Below are 21,340 nucleotides of genomic sequence, written 5' to 3' on the forward strand. Positions count from 1 at the left end.
CAGTAGTGTAATTCCAACAGCATGTATGTTATCTCCCTCTCACAAACATCTTTAGTCCTTCTCGTCCTCGGAACCACACTTCCTCATTATCACGAGACGGCCGCGAGTTGCGTTCATGGACACTCGGAAAACCACAACAACGTCGTTATTATGCGTGTATGATTTTTTTAAACAGAACTTTATTAACAACGAGAATAAGGTTGAGCCTTTTCACAAGATGGAGTTACGGATTGGTTATATCATTTGTGCATTTTTGGCCTTGATCAGTTTTAAAGGTTTCACATACAATTTAAAGTCGTTTTTAAACGCAGTTATTTGGATTTATGGATATAGAATTTTGCTATACATAATATTGTATTACACGACAGTCCTTGTTTTTGTTTGAGAGAATCACACCAAATAAAATATCAGTACAACAGAAGGCTCTTACGACGGAAGTACTATTTGCTGCATTTAAGTTGTAACGGCCACATGAGTCCATAGCAGAGTTGAGAAACGTCCTTAAACGTGAACATTTACAGGTTATAAATATATAGACATATCTATCCTAATCATCATCATCTGTCATAATGTTTATCATGTCCTGGCTATTGTGCTGACAAAAAAGTGCGCTGAGGGGGGGTGTATTCAAGCAAGGCACGTGCTGCATGCCGGGAGGCGCATTAGAGTGACGTCACACGCCAACCTGGGATCCTGCGAGCCGGCGTTTAGGCCACGGAGTCAAACTATTCACACATAGTTGCAAATGGTGATGAATCACGATGAATTCATTTGAAAACTAATTATTTTGATTCAAATCTGTACTCATTTGACAGCCCTAGTTAATATAATTACTATTAGGTCTCAGCTCTACTACCCCCCTCCCCTGGTGTCTTGTGTTGACGTTGTAAAAGTATGCTCATTAGTGTGTACACTGTAGGAGCTTAGTTTGGAGCGGTCTTTTTCCTCTCCCTCCTCCACTGCCTAGGCATCCTGTCCTGTTTAACCCCCCCATCATATTTTATAGTATGTTGTGTATGTATGGACGATGATGGCACAGTTCTGCTTGTGCCTCTGTATAAGTGATGAATAAAGGCCGATTCTGATTCTATTAGTTACTATTCACTTTAAACGACCATCACTGGCGATGGCTGCTTTATACATTTGGCCCCTGGTCTTGTTCATTTACATTTATAGCATAAATGTGCCAATCTATTGTATTGTGAGTAAAAACAAACAACCAAGCCAGTCCGACCCACAAACAACACAGGAATACAAATTTAAACTTTTATTTAAAAAAAAATCAAATGAAAAGAACACACCTGAGGCAGCAATCGACAGGGGAACATAAGTTTGGCCGTAACATTATCCAACAAACAAAGACATAAGAAGCCTTGGCAGGTGTGTGCTACAAAAACCCCCAAATAGTTTCATAACCCCCCCGCCTTGAGCTCTGTACAAAAATCTTCATAAACAAGTAGTTTCCTGTTCAACATGATGCTTACTTTTACGAGCCATTCTTCTTCGACGCACCTTGCTAGCTCTCTTGACCGACATAACATGGCACTTGGTTCAGACGCTCACACAAACATACACCCAACTGACGCTGCTTGACGTGGCGACCAACTGTTTATTAGACGAGCACAGATCCAGTGGATACCACAACCTTTCGCCCTTGGAATCTACAGACGAGTGAATGCAGCAGTTCTTTCCAAAACTTAGCATGAGCAACAAGAACCATGAAAATAACACATTGTACAAAATGTATGGACAAAAAAAGAAAATGTAAAAAAAACCTGAAGGGAAGCTCTGGCATTTGGTCTGGGATGGGTGGGCTGGACTCACTAAGCTGGTCTAGAACCCAGAAACACTGAGGTAGATATCTGGTCTGGCTGCCCAGCAGGTCAAACAGCAGAAGGTCAAGAAGGTGAAGAAAAAATAACCTGAAAGCACTTTCGTACTGTTCGTTGTGATATTCTCCTTTCCTGTCACCACAAAATGACTTGTCGGATCCTGGCCCCCATGTGTCCATTTTCTGCAAACTGAGTGTAAATGTTGAAAAAGGCACAGTCAACCACTGCAATCTTCCTTCGCCATCCTGATGTGGTGAAATAAAACACATACGACACCCTCCATCTTTGGCGATGGAACAAAGCGGCAGCTGTTGTGTTTCCTGTCAAAGATGGAAATACGATGCACAGATCCAAATCCTCTTAGCTTGTCAAATGAAAGTGAAAAACATCAAGACAGCAACCCAAATTTACAAAAAAAATGTACATTAGCAGGTCTGCAAAAAAGAAGGCAAAATGTAAAAAGATCTCTCAGCAAATGTTATCCAACATCCAAAAACATGAAGGGTGCTTTTTCAAAATAAATATCGCATCCAACAAAATCAGCAAATGTCGTCGGCACACACAATTATTTGACCTGTTCTGAGTACGTGGGCTGAAGCCAACACACATTTACAAAGCAGCAGCTCTCATGTCTCCAGTCACTGGAGAAAAGTCTTCAAGGAAAAGTGCACTTTTTTTCTTTAGAATTGCCCATCATCCACAAGCTTTCTCTTTTCTGTGCCTTCTAAAGATATAAAAACAGGTAAAAAGAGGCAGCTCATGAATGCACGTAATGGGACACATCTATTCCTCCAATATGTAGCGTTACCTTTAGCTAGTGTGTGGTGAAGCTAGTTGTTAGCCGGCTAGTAGCTAGCCACTGTGGTGTGTTGAGGTGTCACTACAACAGTGACGTAGTTCTTGGGCGTAACAATGTTAATCACAATAATAAGAACAACGTGGTTCATATGCAGCTCACATTATGGAAATGGAGCCTTGGTGGTGCTTTTTGGAGGCAGAATAGGTGTGTCCCACTACGTGTATTCTTAACTGCCTCTTTTTTTTAATCTTTTTACATCTTTAGAAGGCACAGAAAAGAGAAAGATGTGTGTGTTCATGGCTCACATAAGGATTGTGGATGATGGGCAACATTCCCAAAAAGGTGCCTTTTTCCTTTAAGGCAAACGAGTCAAATAGCATTGTCCTTATAAAGCACGATGGCAAGTCGCCTCACAACAAAACACTAAACACTTTGCCATGGCAACACTCGCACAGCAAACGCAAAAACATTGTCTTTGAAATATCTGTGGGGAGAAAAAAAACACCTAAAAAAAAAGGTCACCAGGCATGTTTTTCTCTTGTATTTGGCGGCAATCTTTGGTAAAAAATACAACTCTTCTTGTATGAAAATAAATACTTTTAAAAAACTTGTCTTAGCATTTTAAAATCATTGGATAAACTCTGAGGATTCTTTGTAAGCTTTGAAAATGATCCCAAAAATAGCCCCACTTCAACGGCTGCAAGAGCAGTGAAACAGTGAAGGATGCATCGCGTTCGTTGCTTTAGTGGTCGTTCAGACGGTTATTGGGCACTACTTGCTTTGTTGGTAGGGGTACGGTGAAGGGTTGCCAGATGTATCCACCTGTGATGCCACACCATTTTCCTGAAAGAGACAATGTGATGATCCCGCTTTCTTTCTGGTGCCATTTAGCCAAAACTAATGTGGTTTTATTAAGGCTGTCAACCTTAAACACCATCATTTTTTTTGTGTGCGATTAACGTGCGCACGTTCCGTTTGAGCCTCGGCCCACATTGTAGTTTGAGGAAACACAGCAAATATTGATGAGAAATGTAGAAAGGAATGGCTGTTTTGATTGGTAAGCTTAGCTTCAGAGCCCTGGCAGATGGCGCTCACAACAAGACCAAAGTTATTAGTATCTACTGTCGCTGTGACTGCGTCGCCTGCCAGAGAGAAGTGAAAATGCACTGCAGGTATTTTTTTATTGTCATTTATACAGTGGTACCTTGCCATACCAGTGTCCCGACTAACCAGTGTTTTTTACATGCGAGCCGTCTTCTCAGCTGGCTTTTGGCTTTGAACTCCAAGCTAAAATTTGGGTTAGGAGCTGCTATTTACTGGCAGGCATAGCCGAGGACAGCTATTTGGGGGCCTGTGTCATGTGACCATGACTGAAGACTAGAATGGATGTAAATAGCATTAGCAGCACGCTAGCACGTCCCTGGGAAAGATTTTCAACACATCAGTAAAACATACATACATTATAGCCATCCCACTGACCTTACTTATGACGTATGGTGTAGAAGTAAGACAGGAAGAACACCAAATTAAAAGCACTAAATGAATACAGAGACACCATCCACCAGTACCAGCCTGGGCTTTGTTTTTCACAGAACAAATAATAATAATAATAATAAGCTCACCAAATCTTACCATTATGCATTCCCACATTTGGGAGCAAATATGAGGTGAGAGAAAAAGGGTAAAAGTACAGTATAGTAGTCTATCTGTGCAGCGTGGGACAAAGTTGCATGGTGCGTTCAAGGACCATCCAACAAAGTGGGACAAGTCGCCACTCGCGTTAAACATGCAAAAACTGGGGGATTTCTAACTGTATATTATTTTTGGAATAAAATAATGGACCATATTTCCAAAATTGATATCCATTTACATCAAATCTGACATAGTTATTCACAAATTGTTTATTTTTTTTAACATTGCACCCGCAGCCCATTGGTTGGGGACCCCTGCCTTCCAGCATGCTTGAGGATATGATGTGCTCTTTGACACATTAACAATGACACTTTTATACAACTGGTGTCTTCGTTTGATCACGTAACATTCAAGTCTACATCAACAAATGGAACCGTTAAATCGTATCGTTTGGAATCGTGTTTTTAAAGGATATGCCTTTTGAATCGTGTATTTAGATGCGTATTGAATCGTTTACCCCAGAGATTTACATCCCTACTTATTAGAGATCAAAACGTTGTACCTGTGGTTAATTTGGATTAATTCTTAAGTAGTCTCAAGTAAGTAGTCTCAAGTAGTCTTGAGTTAAGTATGGAGAAAATGCGATGAAGTGCAATGAAATAACTGAATCGATTGACAGCGCTAGTGTTGATATGATAATAAAGATGATAAAGTGCACTTACGTCCCCAGGTAGAGCTGCTGTATGCACGTGTGCATACTGAGGAATGTAAGCACCAGGAATTGGCGTGTTGGCGGCCATGAACTGTAGTCAGGACAAACAGTCATATAGACAGCATCACATGGATTTATCAGTTGGGTTTTTGATCACACACCGCTCCTGCGCTGCCCAAAGATAGGTGATTCATCTGTTGGGTCAGGGGAGTCATCAGGGAAGTAGACTGCAGTGACAATGATGGCTCCATAGAGGGCGATATGACTGCACCCTGGAAGAAAAAGAAGCAGAAAGAAAGCAAGAAGAAAAGAAGAAAGTCAGCTGTGTGAAACGCTGCGTTACCAAAGTCCCCCCAAATAGTTGCATTTTTTTAAGACTAACTGATACTAAGAATACCAAGGTAGGTTCCATATTATACTGTACTACTCTCATAGTAGCCATGCCATAGTTCACAATCACTAAGTACCAAAGTCTAACTACCAAACTAATCGATGCTGTCAGTACCAAGGTAGGTTCCATCTTCCATCCATATTCTACTGTATTAGCATCCATAGTAGCCATGCCACAGTTGACAATAACTAAGTAACTAACTAACGGGTGCTGTGAATACCAAGGTAGCTTCCATATTCTACTGTATTAGCATCCATAGTAGCCATGCCACAGTTGACAATCTGATTGGCTTCTGACTGCCCTGTTGTCAGCATACAGCTTTTCTCCAAAGCACAAATCGAGTTCTATTTGAATCACATGAGATGTGGTGACACCCCCAGTGCTTACAGGGTGCTGCATGATGTAAGGTTGATGAGGCATCCACGATGGGTTCTGCACCTGCAACATCACACATAACAACACACAATGAGCGAGGCTTCCTAATGGGCACCGCTTTCAATTGGTGATTTTGTTCACTTTCAAAAGTACACAAACTATGCTGTCAGATGAAAGCATTATTATTTTTGTATTAAATCTAATGGCATTGTGCAGGTGTACTTAAAGGAAAAGTGCACTTTTTAAAAATGTCATCATTTTTCATCCCCAATCCTTATGTGAGACATGAACCCACGTCCTTCTCTTTTCTGTGCGTTCTACATCGTCGACAGGTACATTCATGATAACATGTAATACGTACATTATTTACTTCTTTTCTGGAAGAGAAGATTTCACAGAGCTCATAGCAACTAACACCACGCCTGTCAACAACAGCATAGACAACGTGTTCTGTGTTTGCTACCACTAATCATGGTAGACATCTACGGCCACAACAGCAACCCGTGTTATTATTATGATGATGATGACTATTATTATTATTACTATTACTATGTTATTATTGTTATTGTTATATTATTATGATTGTTATTGTTGTTATTTTATTGTTATTATATTAAATAATGCCTGTCGTTGGCAATCAAGTCTGGTGCGTGTTACTCGTGACACCTGGTGGCCAGCGGAGACTACAGCTCATAAACGTTGTGGATTGTGATGTTGAGTGATGTTGGAACCGCTACTTCTGGTACATTTGGACAAATAAGGATCCAGAACCTTATCGTTTTCAGCCTGAATATACTGTATGTGGAGGATGAGCAACAGGTTGGGCAAGATGAGAGGTCGGAACATCAGAGCAGACGGTGGGGATGGGGGGCCAAGAGAGTTAGGACCGCCAGCATGACTCGGTGGTGTACATGTGGAGATTGCCAAGCCATGTCGACAGAAATGGAGTGTTTCTGCTGGACTGAGTGGCACACAGTGTAGTTAGGTAAGGTAAGGTGTATATATATGGTGCGCAGCATGTATGTAATCCAAGGTGTATATACTGTATATGGTATGTACTGTACGTACGATTGCATGAGACAAAAATTCAAAAACTCAAACCTGGTATGCTGAAACTGGAGACATGTACGGCGACATGGACGTCTGAGCAATCATCCTGTTTGAAATGCTGTACGCTGGTGGGAAGAATCTGAGTTCACAAAATCAGAATCAGGTCATCTAACCCAAGAGGTGCAAGTGACTATACCAACCAGGAGATCATCAGCCCAACTTACCCATTTTGCATCGCAGCTACACTGGGGTCATATGTGAGCGCCAGTCCAGCCTGGTGGAAAAGGAACACACAGCTTTACCTTGGTAAGAACGCAATGTCAGGGTTAGGGTTAGCACAACCACCACCGCCAGAATCTACGGAACCAATGGTTACTATAGCATGTTTTATGTTCCCTGATGTACTCGCATGACACTCCTAGCTTGTCCAATGGTTCATTCAAGAGTTATCCAGTGGGAGGTACTATCATATGATGATTTTTGCATTAGGGGGCATTATTGGGGTGCATTCATGGCAAATTTGTACCATGTTTAAAGGGTCTCTGACATGATTTGCTTAAATATGTAATTTATTGTTTGTAATTATGTTATACATTGTTGTATTTTAGAAAGACAACGGTGAAATCACAAAAATGACATTCATAGTTGATGCCGTCAGCCATGACGAGCTCGCTCTCGCTGTTCAGCCTTATTTCCAGAAGTGATGGCATCAGAGTACTATCACTGAGGTAAACAAACATGGCGGTGTACGAGGCGGAGGATGTTTACAGTGATCATAGCCAAGATTTCAGCCATGTGTCCATAGTTTTTGAGAAGAAAAGAAGGGAGATGAAATAGAGAACCTTTAGAACATGGACTTAAGCCTTAAGACATGGAGATGAAGATTGGTCACCTTCAAAACACAGAATGGTAAGTGGAAATGACTTTGGAGTTGCTTAACCTTCAACTATGCTTTTAAATCAGCTTCTTAATAAGCGTAAAGGGTCTTTATAGCCCACTGCTCCCGCCCCGAAGCAGTAAACATACATATGGCTGTGAAAAGATGTTTACATAACATATATAATACTTTACAGCCTTGTCACTACCACGGAATAGTGTTTACAAGATATTATGTAAACAAGACACGACTTTGTAAACAAGACTCTGTTCTGTGGCAACTTTGACGTTCTACTTGTCTTTGTTTCTTGTGTACCAACAGAATAGCATCCTTTTTCAAAATTAGTTTATAGCGTACATTCAAGCCAAATGCTTCCTGCATAGCAGTCATCAGTGAAATGATCACTGCCAAGAACAGAACTCCAGGTGGGTGTCCATCTGTCTCTCGTCCATTGTTGCATTAAAGCTTCCTCTTTTGGAAAAGAAAAACGTACAGTATGACCGGGCTACTGTAAACATCCAGCAGCGACACAACATTTTGGCATGACTACTATTTGGGCGAAAAATATACTGAACCGCGTCGACCATCTACTGTACCTCCACAAGCCTGTTTACTCTGCTTTAGCTGAGAGGTGTCACCCCGATGACATCATTCCCGGAAATGAGACTGAACATCGAGAGCTAGCTCGTCATGGCCGGCGACATCAACTATAAATGTCATTTTTGAAAATGGAACGTTGTAGGACATTATTACAAACAATATATCATCAATCATATCATCATCAACATATCTAAGCAAAGTTAATCAGTCATGTCAGGGACCCAATAACGTTCCAATTCTGGTTGGTTAAACTAGTGCTTGCATTCCATATTGTACGGTATAGGTATACTTCACTGACCCCAGGACAGTTGGAAGAAGTGGGCCTGGGCCCAGCACAATTGCTCGTGTGCAAGCGTAACCAACCTAGATGTGTTGCATAGTGAATGTGTGACATAATTTAAATATGCCCTCCAGTTTATTATTTGGTGCTTGGCAGCAAAAATGTCACATCAAATTTGAAGTGGCCTTGCAAACATGCGATCAGGGAAATGCTGTTTCTCTGCTAGCAAGCTTGTCAAGTTCCCAACACTGTCTGTGTGGTTTAGTATATTTGCAACTTGAGGTTTTAAAAACAAAGCGTAATATGACGGTAAAAGTATACAGCCTACCTACACTGACTGAGGGGCTCATTCATGGATTACTTTTATTGTATGTGCTGTACCTCCCTCTTTTCAATTTCATGAACTATTTGGCCAACTTACCAGTCTGGCGTTTCCATCTCTTGGCCAGCCTCGCCCATTTGAAAGAAATTTGTTTTGGCTTTGTCTCTTTTTCTGCCCACCATCAGCAAACTTGCAAAGCAACGGTTCAGATGGTGCTGGATTTTGGGGGGGGGGGGGTAGGAAGGATGGTGAAAAGGGTTTTTATCAGACAGTAAGGGCAACAATGTTGTGCATCATGGTTGCCTAAAGCCTAGGTCACAACCGCTCATACAGGCTCCTACGGCCGGTCTACGTGCAAAAAACAGTAAGAAACGCACAGAGTGTGCTTGTGATGTGCTGATTGTTGAGCCGCAGAGGTTCTTTGTCACGTCAAACAAACTCTACAGGCGTTTACTTAGACTCTATTGATCCACAAGTGAAACTGCTTCATTACAGTAGCTCAATGGCAGAAGAAAAATGAAATGCAATACGAATATCAGATCAATAAAAAGAATAAAAGGAAATACAAAACAAGATTTGCATACACTAGGTCCCCAACTTACGAACACAATTGGTTCTAGACGACCGTTCTTATGTCGAATTGTTCTTCAAGTAGGGGAAAGGTAATATTACAAATGATACAGGTACTACATGTACGTGTATACATATACAGTATATGTGTATGTATGTAAATATGAGTTTGGATGCAGTAGTAATATTAAACCAGGATAATTAATAAAAAAACAATAATAAAAGTGATATAATAATACGTAATGATAAATGTTGAGGGAAAGGCTTTTTGAGACGTCATCTGTACTTCTGTGAAGAAGGTGGCACACCAATTCCGCCCACTCTTACTGTATTTAAGGCCTAGGCTACCAGCACTTGTTCACTGACGAAGCTCTTCGGATGAGGAGCGAAACGTCCGACACCTTAAAGTTAAAATTAGACCAGTCGGCTTGTGTTCGTATCCGCGAGTGTTCGCTAGTCGAATGTTCGTAAGTTGGGGACCTAGTGTATTTCCAAATAGTGTGCAGAGATATAAGTAAATACAAGTAAGTGTACACTTTATACAAGGGAGGGCAGACGCTACAGCGCAATAATGTTGTGAATGACCTTTTACAGGCAGGTGAGGTATTGTATTGTAGGTATGGCGTGTGGAATAAATGAAGGAATAGAATGAAATAAATGAAGTCCTAAAGCATTTACTGTGGGAACGGAACTGGAGGAGTCTGTTGGAGAATGAGTCCGATGGAGTGGGTGGGTGGGGTTGTCCATGATGGAGAGCAGTTTGTCCAGTGTCCTCCTGTCTTTCACTGTTACAAACGCCTCCAACTGAGTGCCGGAAACTTGTTCGGCTTTCCGCATCAGTTTGTCCATCTGGTGTACTGTATGTCTTTTTTTCTGGTGCTGCTGCCCCAACAAACCACAGCAAAGTAAAGGGCACTGGTCTTAAGATTTTGACACGTATTTCTTACGTGTTCCATGCATGTCGAGTAAGTGTGTTGCCCGTATGGTGACAGTGCATCAATGACAGGAAAACGGGGGTATTTAAAGCTGCAGGGCTTTGTTTTCTATGCTTTATTGTACCTGTATTTGCATTTATCAATGTATGCTTTGCTACAAGCTTGTATGTCTTTATTGTAATATATATGGCAATATACAGTATATTCATATTTAATTCCTGTTACAATGCATATTGTTGCTTACGTGAGCCAATATGACATATACACCTGCGGTGCATCTGTGCATGCTTATTGACCATTTATGTTCATAAATTGACAAAATAATAATAAATAAGCTCTGTGGTAAATCATGTTTCCAGTACGGATCTTACGTGGTTGGTACGCACAACGTACAGCTCATACGAAGCCCGCATGGAAGGCAAGGCCAGTACTTTTATTGGAAGTTTGAAGGACGTTCTTCTTCTTAGGTGCGTTGGCTGTACCGATGAAGCGACAGCCGTATGTCCCAGCAGCCTCAGATTTGGTGTATGAGCACACTCGTTCCGCTTACAGGTCGTACATTGGGTGCGCGGTGATGTTACTCTGCCATGGTCACCACAACAACGTTCTCCACCAGCAAAAAACTGCCATAAACCGCACGGCCGAAAAGTGGTACGTCCAGTTGTGAGCTAGACTTAACGGCCAGAAAACACAGGCATCTCATCCCGTTCTAACGGAAGCATGGCTGGAAGAGACTATTTCCGTCCCGTAATCCAATGAAAAAGATTAGGTCAGAATATTGAATTCCTTTCACAATTTAAACTCTGCGATTAAACAATGCAATTGTACATTTTAGCCACATCACTGTAGTCTGTAATACGCATGCATTTATTTGTACTATAGTGCATACCTGGTACACCGGCAGGGGTCTTAATAAACTTGCCATTGAAGTGAGAAATGACTGTATCACATTTTTCTGTCGACTCCATCCTGTTATAGGAGACACAGAGCACATCAGCAATGTATGCAGAATCAAGCACCACTGGCGGAAGCCAACATGGCCCCAAAATGACGTTGCTGTGGAACTATTTACAAAAGCTGATTATGTGAGCTGCTCATACCACTTTTCCTCTGGACTGGCAAAGCATGGTGGTTCACATTAAATTTAGAAAGGGATCATTTTGTATTGAACTCTGAGGTGTTATATTAAAAAGACCATTCATTAGGTCAATGCCATAAAAACATTCTGCCCAAAACTGAAATGCAGTTAGGACTTAACTCCTTAACTCCTATTGTAAGACATTGTGATACCACCTTATCATTTTCTTACGCTGTTTCAATTTGGTTTCTCTTTCAAAATTGGTACACGGTACATGCTGAATACAGGAAGTGCACAAACACTGAAATAAACTTTGCCCCTTTTTGGACATGCGAACGTGTGGAATGTAACATGTGATGTATTCCAATGTAACCTTCAAAATAAAATGAAACCATTACCATTACCATGTTAGCCATGTTTTCACTTGAACTCTTTTGCACTTTGTCAGCTACAAAGAGGACATTTTCCACTTGCCAGCAGTCTTGAATGTGGCAGTAATAACAATAAGATAAAGGGCAAAGGTGTCTGACCTGGCAAAACCCACTCCTCTGCTTGCTCCACTGGAATCCCTCAAGATGCGTGTGGATATGACCTGGCCAAAGTGCTTGAGCATGTTCTCCAGCTCCTGCTCATCCATAGACAGGGGCAGGTTGGAGATATACAAGTTGGTCGGATCTTGTTCTTGTTGCTGAAGTGCACAATGAGTGAGAAGAAATGGAATTACACCACTGGGGAAAAACTACTGCCAAGATCACTTGGAAATGCACAATGCAAAATGAGGCCTTGTGCCCATGAGAAATGAAATGAAATGTTTTCATCTCATGAGATTTTGTGACACCCCCGTTTAATAGTATGGTATGTCTTCTATTCTTCAGAAATGCAAAAGCATAACAATAGTACTTCACAAAACTGAAATATTTTGGCAACACCTTTTCCTACGGGGAAATCACCTTTATTTGAGGTGAGGCGTTCATGAGTTCAACCGGAAAAGCAGTGTTTACACTTTACACATGCATTTAGCCTCGCATTGTCCCGCTTTTTGCCGTGTCGTTTACTCATGTATTTATGGCAAGCTTGAAAAGCATGAAGAGTAGTTGGTGCACTGTTTGCATTCCGTTTACGCATCAAGCACGCACTTGCCACAAAAGTTGTAACCGGAAATGGTGCGTATTGGCAGGAAATGACCACACTCCCGTGCAACTTGTCAAGTACGTCTAGTGCACGACAATAGTACGTGCGATTGATCCGACATGTTTGTGCATTGTCCCCACCTCTTTCCGCATCCTTGAAGCAGTTGTGGCGTTATTTGGTCCTGCGTGATGCCACGCAACAGCAGGCATCACCCTTATAGCTTCACTAATTACAGAATGTGCAAAGAGTAGGAAGAAGGCAATACACTCTGGAAAGAGGCACAGAGAGTGTGGGAGAGGGAATTTTTTTCAATTGATCCTCAAACAGCGTCCCATTCCAGGAGGTCATATGACCCTACACTGTTAAATTGATGATGACATACCACAGCAACTCACAAGGTCCCTGTGAGAACTGAATGATGCGGGTACTAGGGGTGTTACGAGATTGGGTCTATGAGACGAGATGAGATTTCAACATTACTTTTAAGAAAAGTACAATGAAAAAATATATGACAAATATTGCAATCTACTCATTTGAATTCTACTACATAACAGTCTCTGACACTCTGTGTGGATGCTAGTGGCCCCGCCTCCAGAAGGGCTCACTCCAATGCACAGAGTGAAACCTCTTCCTGCCTGTTTGGAGGCGAGAGATGAGGGAAATGATGCACATGCACGCGGCAATATATGGAGATGGGCAAAATGACTTTTTATTTATTGTGTGAGGAATTTATTTATTTATTAGCGTCCCAGGCCTTGTGCCCACGTGGCATGAGCCCAGTGGGTCCTATAATTAGCTCTGGATTATATGACCGCCATATTGGCTCTGACGGATCACCTCACATGCTGGTTTTATTGGCACACTGATATTTAAAGAGCTGGTAAAGGGTGTGCTTACGTGTGTAGGTGTGATTGTCCACGTACAATTGAATGAGTACAAAGGCTTGTGCAAACGTGCCTCCCCGCCCACCCCCACTCCCCCAATGACGTATATGATGTACACAACAAAGCATGTGGCGTGCATGTGCAGAGGGAAAGAAGCATGCATGAAAAAATGCTGTCGTTTTTCTTGATAGCGTACAAAGGTCCTTGCAAACAGTTGAAGGTGCATACATACACCTGGTGACACTGAACCCCCACCTTTGCCATCTGAGCTTGAACACCACTGGTCTTCAGGGCAGTAACAGCTTTCTGAGCTGCAGCGGGACTATCAAAGTCCACAAAGCCGTATCCTGAGGAGACAAGGATGCTACAGTCATATCATGTAGCTTGTCTGGTGCTTTGTGTGTCACTTTGTTATCTATGCTGGTCTAGGAATGCATGTATGTATGTATGCTTATTGTATACACATGCATGTGTGTGTGTGGCAGAAGAGCAGCAAAAAAGTGCTGAGGATGCAGATACCAGAGTGATGTTACTCGCTGAGGTCAGCTCTTCGTTCTGTGGTGTACCAACAGGGTGAACCCATAGTCCCCGGGGTCCTACTCAGGCTATTTTTATCATATTCACACTAAATAACGGTGAGCAATGAAAAGCCATCATCATCTGTACGCTCTAATGCAGTACTAGTTCATTACCAATTGAATTGGGCCAACAAAAGCCGACAAAAAGTGTCACTTCATTATCACGATGTACTGTGCCTTAGAAAATAGTACCATAGTTGAGGTTTTAGCAGAGTGCGCGCTCCCACGACGTGCATGCAGATGTCGGCATGCATGCAAATACCAGACAGAAGGACCAGATGCACGACAGGAGTCCACTAAATATTTTAATGAGGGTATAACGGGGGTACAATCCCCTTCCGGGTGGAGTCATTGTTATTTGGTTTGCCTGTTTTGTGTTTTGCATTTCTTAGCCACCGTACATGAGCGATACAAAAATAAGAAAATAGAATAAGAATAAATAAATAAATACGTAACAGATCACGTCAAATTTGTAGTGCAATAATACATCTACAGCCAAAGGTAGCGCTACATATTGGAGCTGCCACCACTGCTGCTGTGTTTTTGTTTTTGACGCTCGGTGTCGCGTTCCTTTCTATGTTGCTATGTGAAATCAATGCACCCAGGAAGGAAGTTCCCAAAATACTAAAAGTATGACATGCTATCATAAATGTACCTGTTACTACATGCTCACAGCATGGATAGAAAACCACTAAACCTTGTTGGAGCTTTTTGGAGGTGTTTTCATAGGCGGAATAGGTGTATCCCATTACGTGCATTCATTAGCTGCTTTTTTTTTTTTTTTTTTTTACCTGTTTTTATATCTTTAGAAGGCACAGAAAAGAGAAAGACGTGTGTATTTATGTCTCACGTAAAGATTGTGGATGAAGAGCAAAACAGCAAAAAAAGTGCACTTTTCCTTTAACGGCAATGACAAACCAACAGGTAAAAGGGGGAACTTCTCAATAACCTTGAAATAAATGAAATAACATGAACTTATGAGTTGCAGTGCCAAACAGCTTGAAATATTGGAGCCAACACTCTTTTGGTGTAAAGACTGCAGTGTCCTGTTGAGTACAGGAGGATTAGGGTTATGAATGTACCCCATTGTCAATGACGGGACACTGGAACTCTAAATGCTGTATACTTTATGACAGCGTACTTTGGATGAAACAGGTTGACACACACCTTTGCATTTGTTAGTAGTCTTGTCCAGGATGGCCTTTGTTGATACTATTTTGCCATACCTAGGAGAGAAGCAGAAAGGCAAGGTATGGGTTATAAGCATTATGACAGCCAGTTGTATTACAATTTTGCCATACCTAAGAGAGAAGCAGCAAGGTATGGGTTATAGGCATTATGACAGCCAGTTGTACAACATATACACACACAACGATGACATCAGCACACTGCGATGTGGCTGCCATCCCGAGCATATGGAGAGTGGAGCAATAGAAATGTGTCTTTGGGTCTTTGACCCTAACCCCGACCCTCTGGTCATTGGCCACAGCTTCTGGTCAAACTGTAAAGTACGAAACTAGAGCTTAGCTAACCCAGCTAGGAAGAGGCAGGCTACACCAGTCAATAATGTGGTAATTGTGAGCCATGGGCCGGCTGTGAGTGTGATCCAATACACTGCTCCGTTTACATTCCTGCTTAAAGCACAATACACACACGCACACCAGTACCTCCAACCAACAGCAGCGCTTCTTCACTTTGAAAATCACAATCCAGCAGGAATTCATTCATTTATGATTGTTGTTTCATGGTTAAATACGGTCTATTATTAGTTTTACAAATATGCCTATTTAACCAAATTAAATGAAGCATTTTCAAGCATAAAATGGCTAAATGAAGGAAAATACAACTACAAGGCAGAAGAAGCATTGTAACTGTGATTGTAGTGTCACGCCATGTATGTTTGCTTGCATGACAGTTTTGTGTGATTATTTTGTTCAGCCTTTGGGGTCTGCCCTGCGTTGGTGCATTGAGCATTACATGTGCCTGTAAGCCGCTTTATTGCACTGCAGCAGTCATGAAAAATATACATTTAACCCGCACCGGCTCTCATTTCTGCATCTTGGAGGCGTCGCCAGCAAGAAGTGCGTACGCATGTGCACAAAAGCAGCTGTGTGTCTGTGTATGAGTGCCACTGCCATGTGGAACGAGACAATCAATAGTAATCAATAGTGGATCATGGCAAGAGGAAGTGCAGTACTCACGGCTGACAGAGGTTGACCAGGTCATGGTCTGTTGTGGATGGGGGCAGTCCTCTGATGTACAAGTTGGTTTTGCTGAGTTGCTCCCAGCCTGCAGTACTGCTGCTGCTGCTGTTGGTACTTGGACTGGGTGGCGCCATGGGGTGGGACAGTACGCTAGCGGGCGACTGGGGGGGGAACAAGGCTAAATGAATAAAATCTTGTGCAATATCTTGTCATGAGAAGATACAATATGTTCATGAGTCCATATTTGTGCGATCAAGCTGTAGCTAGTTTGATTTCTGTGCACAACATAGCTGCTCTTGAGCAAAGCATGAGCAACATGGGGACATGCACACAACTCTCTCTAATGTACAAGATCCTCTTCTCTGTGTCTATATACTGTGTGTGTGTGTGTGTGTGTATATTTATATACTCTGTGTGTGTGTGTATATATATATATATATATATATATATATATATATACACACACATATATATATATATATATATATATACACACACACACCATGTACTGTCTCTATTATGCTATATTCTACTCCATGTACTGTCTGTATTATGCTGCATTCTACCATATGTATCTTTGCTATTATAGTGTCGTAATGGTGATGCCAAAGTCATGCAGTAAGTAAATAAGGACAATGAAGGTAGTGTGGCCTGAATAGTTTTGTGCAGTACTACAGGTGTATTTTTGATGTTAAAAATCCTAAAAGGGTACATTTAATTTCACCTTTAAGATGAGTGTTTCTTTCATGTAACTAATTTCAAGTTCAGGTCACACATGATCATTCATAATAAATCATACACCTTGACTGATATGGACTGCATGATATCAGCTAATATGTGTGTGCTTTTTTTATGCTTTTGGGCAAAATATGCAGGTACTTGTTGGCCTTAACTGAAATAAAAGTACGTCTGTAGAGAGAAAAATGTCAACCATCACGTGGGTATGTGCTGTGAGTGCTTGTGATGTTCTCCTCAGATGAATTTGAAAAAACGTGAGGAAAAGGATGTGTCTGGATGGTTGTTGATTAGAGTGACTGATGTTTAACTAAGCAGTCATCCTCGTCCATGAAGCAATCTCCATTGCCTGCTTTGCAGTCCACATAACCAAGGTCCACACGGGCTTGTATCTCTGACATAAAAGTCTAAATGTTGTCAGCAGTGCTTCAGTGGGGGAGGGATGAATACGAAGCATCATCCATGAGGATTGAGTCATAAGGGAATCAGTAAAAAGCAAAAAATTAAAAAAGGGATTATTTTTTGTGTGTTATGCTTACCGCAGCCAGGCTGGAGGAAAAAACAAAATTCCAAAGTGACTTGTTGCAGTCTGAGGAGAGCGTTCCCCTGCAGGGATTTGTCAGTGATTATCCCCCACCCCCCACAACCCCCCTTCTCTACGGGAATCTCTAGCTGAGAGGAAGCTCGTGGAATCTCAAGCATGAAGCGCTGACATGACTGAGCAACCCAAGCCTACAGGATCCCCACTTGTTTCTCACGTGGCTTTGACTGGGAAATGAGCTGTTTATACTCCAGTGTTTCATGTCCTCCTCCAAGTCTTCGAATTGAATGAATGAAACATGCAACAGCCACACGGTTACATGAAAGCATTTCCTGGGGAACCATGTTTAAACATCAGGCATAATAACTACGGCCGGGCATCGATGGGAACCGGGACTAACATTCCCATTCTCCCGGGATGGTTCAAAAGTTGGCCTGTCACAATAATCAATAAATCAATTCATCATACCATCAATAAAAAGGAACTGGATCATTGACATATTGACATGTTTGTTAGACGACAAGAGGGTTCACTCAAATTTAGGTTTAGTAATAGTAAAAAAAACAAACAAAAAAAATATTTTTTAATAATTATCTATTTGCCAGGGGGCCTTGTAATAGTCTAATGGCACCCCTGGCCAATACCATTCATCATAAATACATTATATTTAATATATTTATGATATTTAAATGGACAAATCTGCAGTTATCTATGTGATGATGACAATTGAGAGAATTTCATCTTGAAAAGTTGCTCTCATGCACGTTTATACTGTAAGTGATAACAAACATGCCAGCAAGCGTTGACTTCCAATTCAAGAGTGAAAGTTCCTTTCTCTATGCAACTGAAAGTCAATTTTGGTTTCATTCACCCAATGTTTCTTTTTTTTGTGGCTAAAGGGCTGTGGAAGAGCTGACGACATCTTATCAGTAAGCACCAGACCAGCTGAGCCTGTCATACTGTATAATACACAGGGCTTCCACTAACAGGCCTCACCCATGAAGTCCTGCCACAGGATAACACTGTCAACACGAACAAATATGCTTATTGAAACCATTTGGCTAAAAGACAATCAATATGCATCTGGGTCAAGTTAAATGACCCAATACACAATTCATTAGTCACCTTTCAATGACAATTCTGCCAAATCTAACATGGTGATTTTACTAGCTGGCATATGAGAAAATATACCAACCATTTACGCTACAGGACATGCTTTTATGTCTAGATTATGTCTATCTATACATTCTGCTGGCTAACTTGCTATTTTGTTAGTGTTATGAAGTATATTAAAGGAAAAGTGCCGTTTTTTTTTTTGCTTATTCCACAATGAAACATGAACACACGTCTTTCTCTTTTCTCTGCATTCATTAGTACGAGGGAGCTAACATTGCATGTAAAGGGACACACTTATTTCGACTAAAAAGCCCTCTAAAAAAGCAACAAGGTTTTGTGGTTTTCTATCAGGTACATTCAAGTACATTGATTTCACATAGCAACATAGAAAAAACAAACAGCAGCAGTGGCGGCATCTCCAATATGTAGCGTTACCTTTGGTTAGTGTGTGGTGAAGCTAGTCGCTAGCCGGCTAGTAGCTAGCCGGTGTGGTGTGGCGAGGTGTCACTACGCCAGTAACGTAGTTCTTGGGCGTAACAATGTTAATAACAATAATAATAATAACAATGAGGTTAATATGCAGCTCACATTATGGACATGGAGCCTTGTTGGCGCTTTTTGCTTTTTTTTTCAGATGGCTTTATAGGAGGAATAGATGTGTCCCATTATGTGCGTTCTTAGCTGCCTCTTTCTACCTGTTTTTATATCTTTAGAACGCCCAGAAAAGAGAAAAACATGTGTGTTCATGTCTCACATAAGGATTGTGGATGAAAGAATTCCAAAAAAGCTCACTTTTCCTTTAAGAGTCAAATCAGGCTTGTTTGTATCCATGATGCAGACAGCTGGTATGCTCATTATTCTCCAGAGACCTCTGAATAACACTAAACGACCTCTGAATCACAAAATTGATCCTAAACGCAACCTTTCCTTTCCACATTCAAGCAAAGGTGTCATTAATTCTTAAAATTACAAACAGGACACTAAACGTCACACCTCCATGTTCACGTAGCACGCAAGTGACCTCTGAATCCCGCACATGACCCTGAACGCAACACTAGGGTAACACAAAAATAAACATCGGGTTGTGAATGCTTCACTTGCCACTTATGAAGACAGTAAATATATAAATCAGCGTAGTTACCTGTTTGCGAAATTGAGTCCTTAGTGGCTTTCCAGTGTTGGAAAAGATCATCCTCAGTCCAAATCGGAATAGTTTAGCGTTAAGTTAGGCTGGCTCGCCTAGAAGCGGGAAATCAGTCGGCCCAGATGTCCTGCTCGCTCGGCTGACTCATCTGGACGCAACCAGCCTGTCCGGCAACACACACCCCCGTCCCAACTTCGATCGCGGCCTAGCCTCGTTTGGTTGACGGGATTCATGGCTCGCAGTCCGCAGGACTCCGAACTGAGGCGGAAACGTTTGGACGAAACCATTCCGCCATGACGGTTGGGGGTGCTCAAGTCTCAGTGTTGATTCAAACGACCGACATTCAGCATGTCCTCGCACAAGTAGCGCCTTGTACCATTTGACATGATAAGTACGACCATTTCATGATGAATAACGTCGCATGTTTTCTTGAAAGAGGTGTCCACCTGCGTGTGTGTGTGTGGAATGTTCCAGGATGCATACTTAACATTCCATAGTCTGGCTCGTCCTCATGGTGGTGTTTGTCTCCTGCGTCCATAAAAACCCGCAATAAAACAGACAAAGTGTGGATATTTAAAAAGAAGTAGACTTTTAATGACCCATAGCGCGGCTGATGGTCAAATTTGCTCAGGCATGGTTCCGGTAGTCACAGTGAATGACAACAAGCTGTGACGTCTTCTTTGCCGGACTTTTACATGACATTTCATCAACAATGCGAAACGTCACAAAAGTAGTGACGTCACAACATAGCAGCTCAAACAATGACACGTTATTCATGACTTTCTCTACTCTATATACATGTTGGAATAACACAAAAAATGCTGTCTGAATGTGGAGTCTTGTGTTGGCTCTCATCACTTCCTGTATTGTACCCTTATTTTGTTACACTTCCTGTTTTTGTTCCCTCCGTTCTCAGCCGCCTTTACTTCCCTGTTGACGCGCACCTGGCGCTAATTTGTAGGGACGTAAATCTCTATGTGGTAGACGGTCGATACCATGTACATACACGGGTTATTATACGATTCAAAAACGATATATTTTCAAAACCGAACGATTCGATACAGTGTACAAATGATTTGATTCGATGCGATTCAATTCAAAGGCTACATTTGTTGGTGTAGACATGAATCTTGCATTAAAAAATAAAGAATCCAATTCCATAAGAGTGACATTCTTACAATATTTTCAAATGTGTCAAAGAGCACAAAAAACACTTAAAAAATAAAATAATTTGTAAATAACTACATCAAATTTGATGTAAAGGGATATCAATTTTGGAAATATGGGCCATTATTTTATAAAAAAAAATAGTATACACTTAGAAATCCCACAGGTTTTGCATGTTTAATGTGAGCGGAGACTTGTCCCACTTTGTTGGACAGTCCTTGAAGGCACCATGTAACTTTGTCCCACCCTGCACAGATAGACTACTATACTGTATTTCTAACCTTTTTCTTTCACCTCATAATTGCTCCCAAATGCTAACACTATGTGGGAATGCATAATGGTAAGATTTGATGACCTTATTATAATTTTATTTGTTATTTGTTATTA

At 41.4% G+C, this 21,340-nt stretch overlaps 1 protein-coding gene across 1 annotated transcript; it reads right to left on the minus strand.

The window, feature by feature from the left end:
• Positions 1-1,275: 1,275 nt before the first annotated feature.
• Positions 1,276-20,129, minus strand: LOC129187864 (RNA-binding motif, single-stranded-interacting protein 1-like). The gene is made up of 13 exons (XM_054787634.1): positions 19,784-20,129; positions 16,248-16,411; positions 15,214-15,272; positions 13,724-13,815; positions 11,984-12,141; positions 11,265-11,344; positions 8,970-9,085; positions 7,016-7,065; positions 6,843-6,930; positions 5,754-5,804; positions 5,137-5,247; positions 4,986-5,066; positions 1,276-3,474 (listed from the first exon to the last, which is right to left on the minus strand). Exons 1-13 carry the CDS (start codon positions 19,832-19,834, stop codon positions 3,403-3,405), a joined length of 1,173 nt encoding a protein of 390 aa, XP_054643609.1. The 5' UTR covers positions 19,835-20,129; the 3' UTR covers positions 1,276-3,402.
• Between the last annotated feature and the right edge of the window lie 1,211 nt (positions 20,130-21,340).

Source organism: Dunckerocampus dactyliophorus, chromosome 9, assembly GCF_027744805.1.
Source record: "Dunckerocampus dactyliophorus isolate RoL2022-P2 chromosome 9, RoL_Ddac_1.1, whole genome shotgun sequence".
In the NCBI taxonomy this organism is placed as follows: Eukaryota; Metazoa; Chordata; class Actinopteri; order Syngnathiformes; family Syngnathidae; genus Dunckerocampus; species Dunckerocampus dactyliophorus.

Excerpts from the sequence above, each read along its gene's own strand:
- LOC129187864 (XM_054787634.1), bottom strand. The coding sequence starts at position 19,834 with ATGATCTTTTCCAACACTGGAAAGCCACTAAGGACTCAATTTCGCAAA. Across the intron at positions 13,816-15,213 it reads GACTACTAACAAATGCAAAG|GATACGGCTTTGTGGACTTT; the intron begins GTGTGTGTCAAC and ends TTGTCTCCTCAG. Across the intron at positions 9,086-11,264 it reads GACCCCTGCCGGTGTACCAG|CACCATCTGAACCGTTGCTT; the intron begins GTATGCACTATA and ends CCCAAAATCCAG.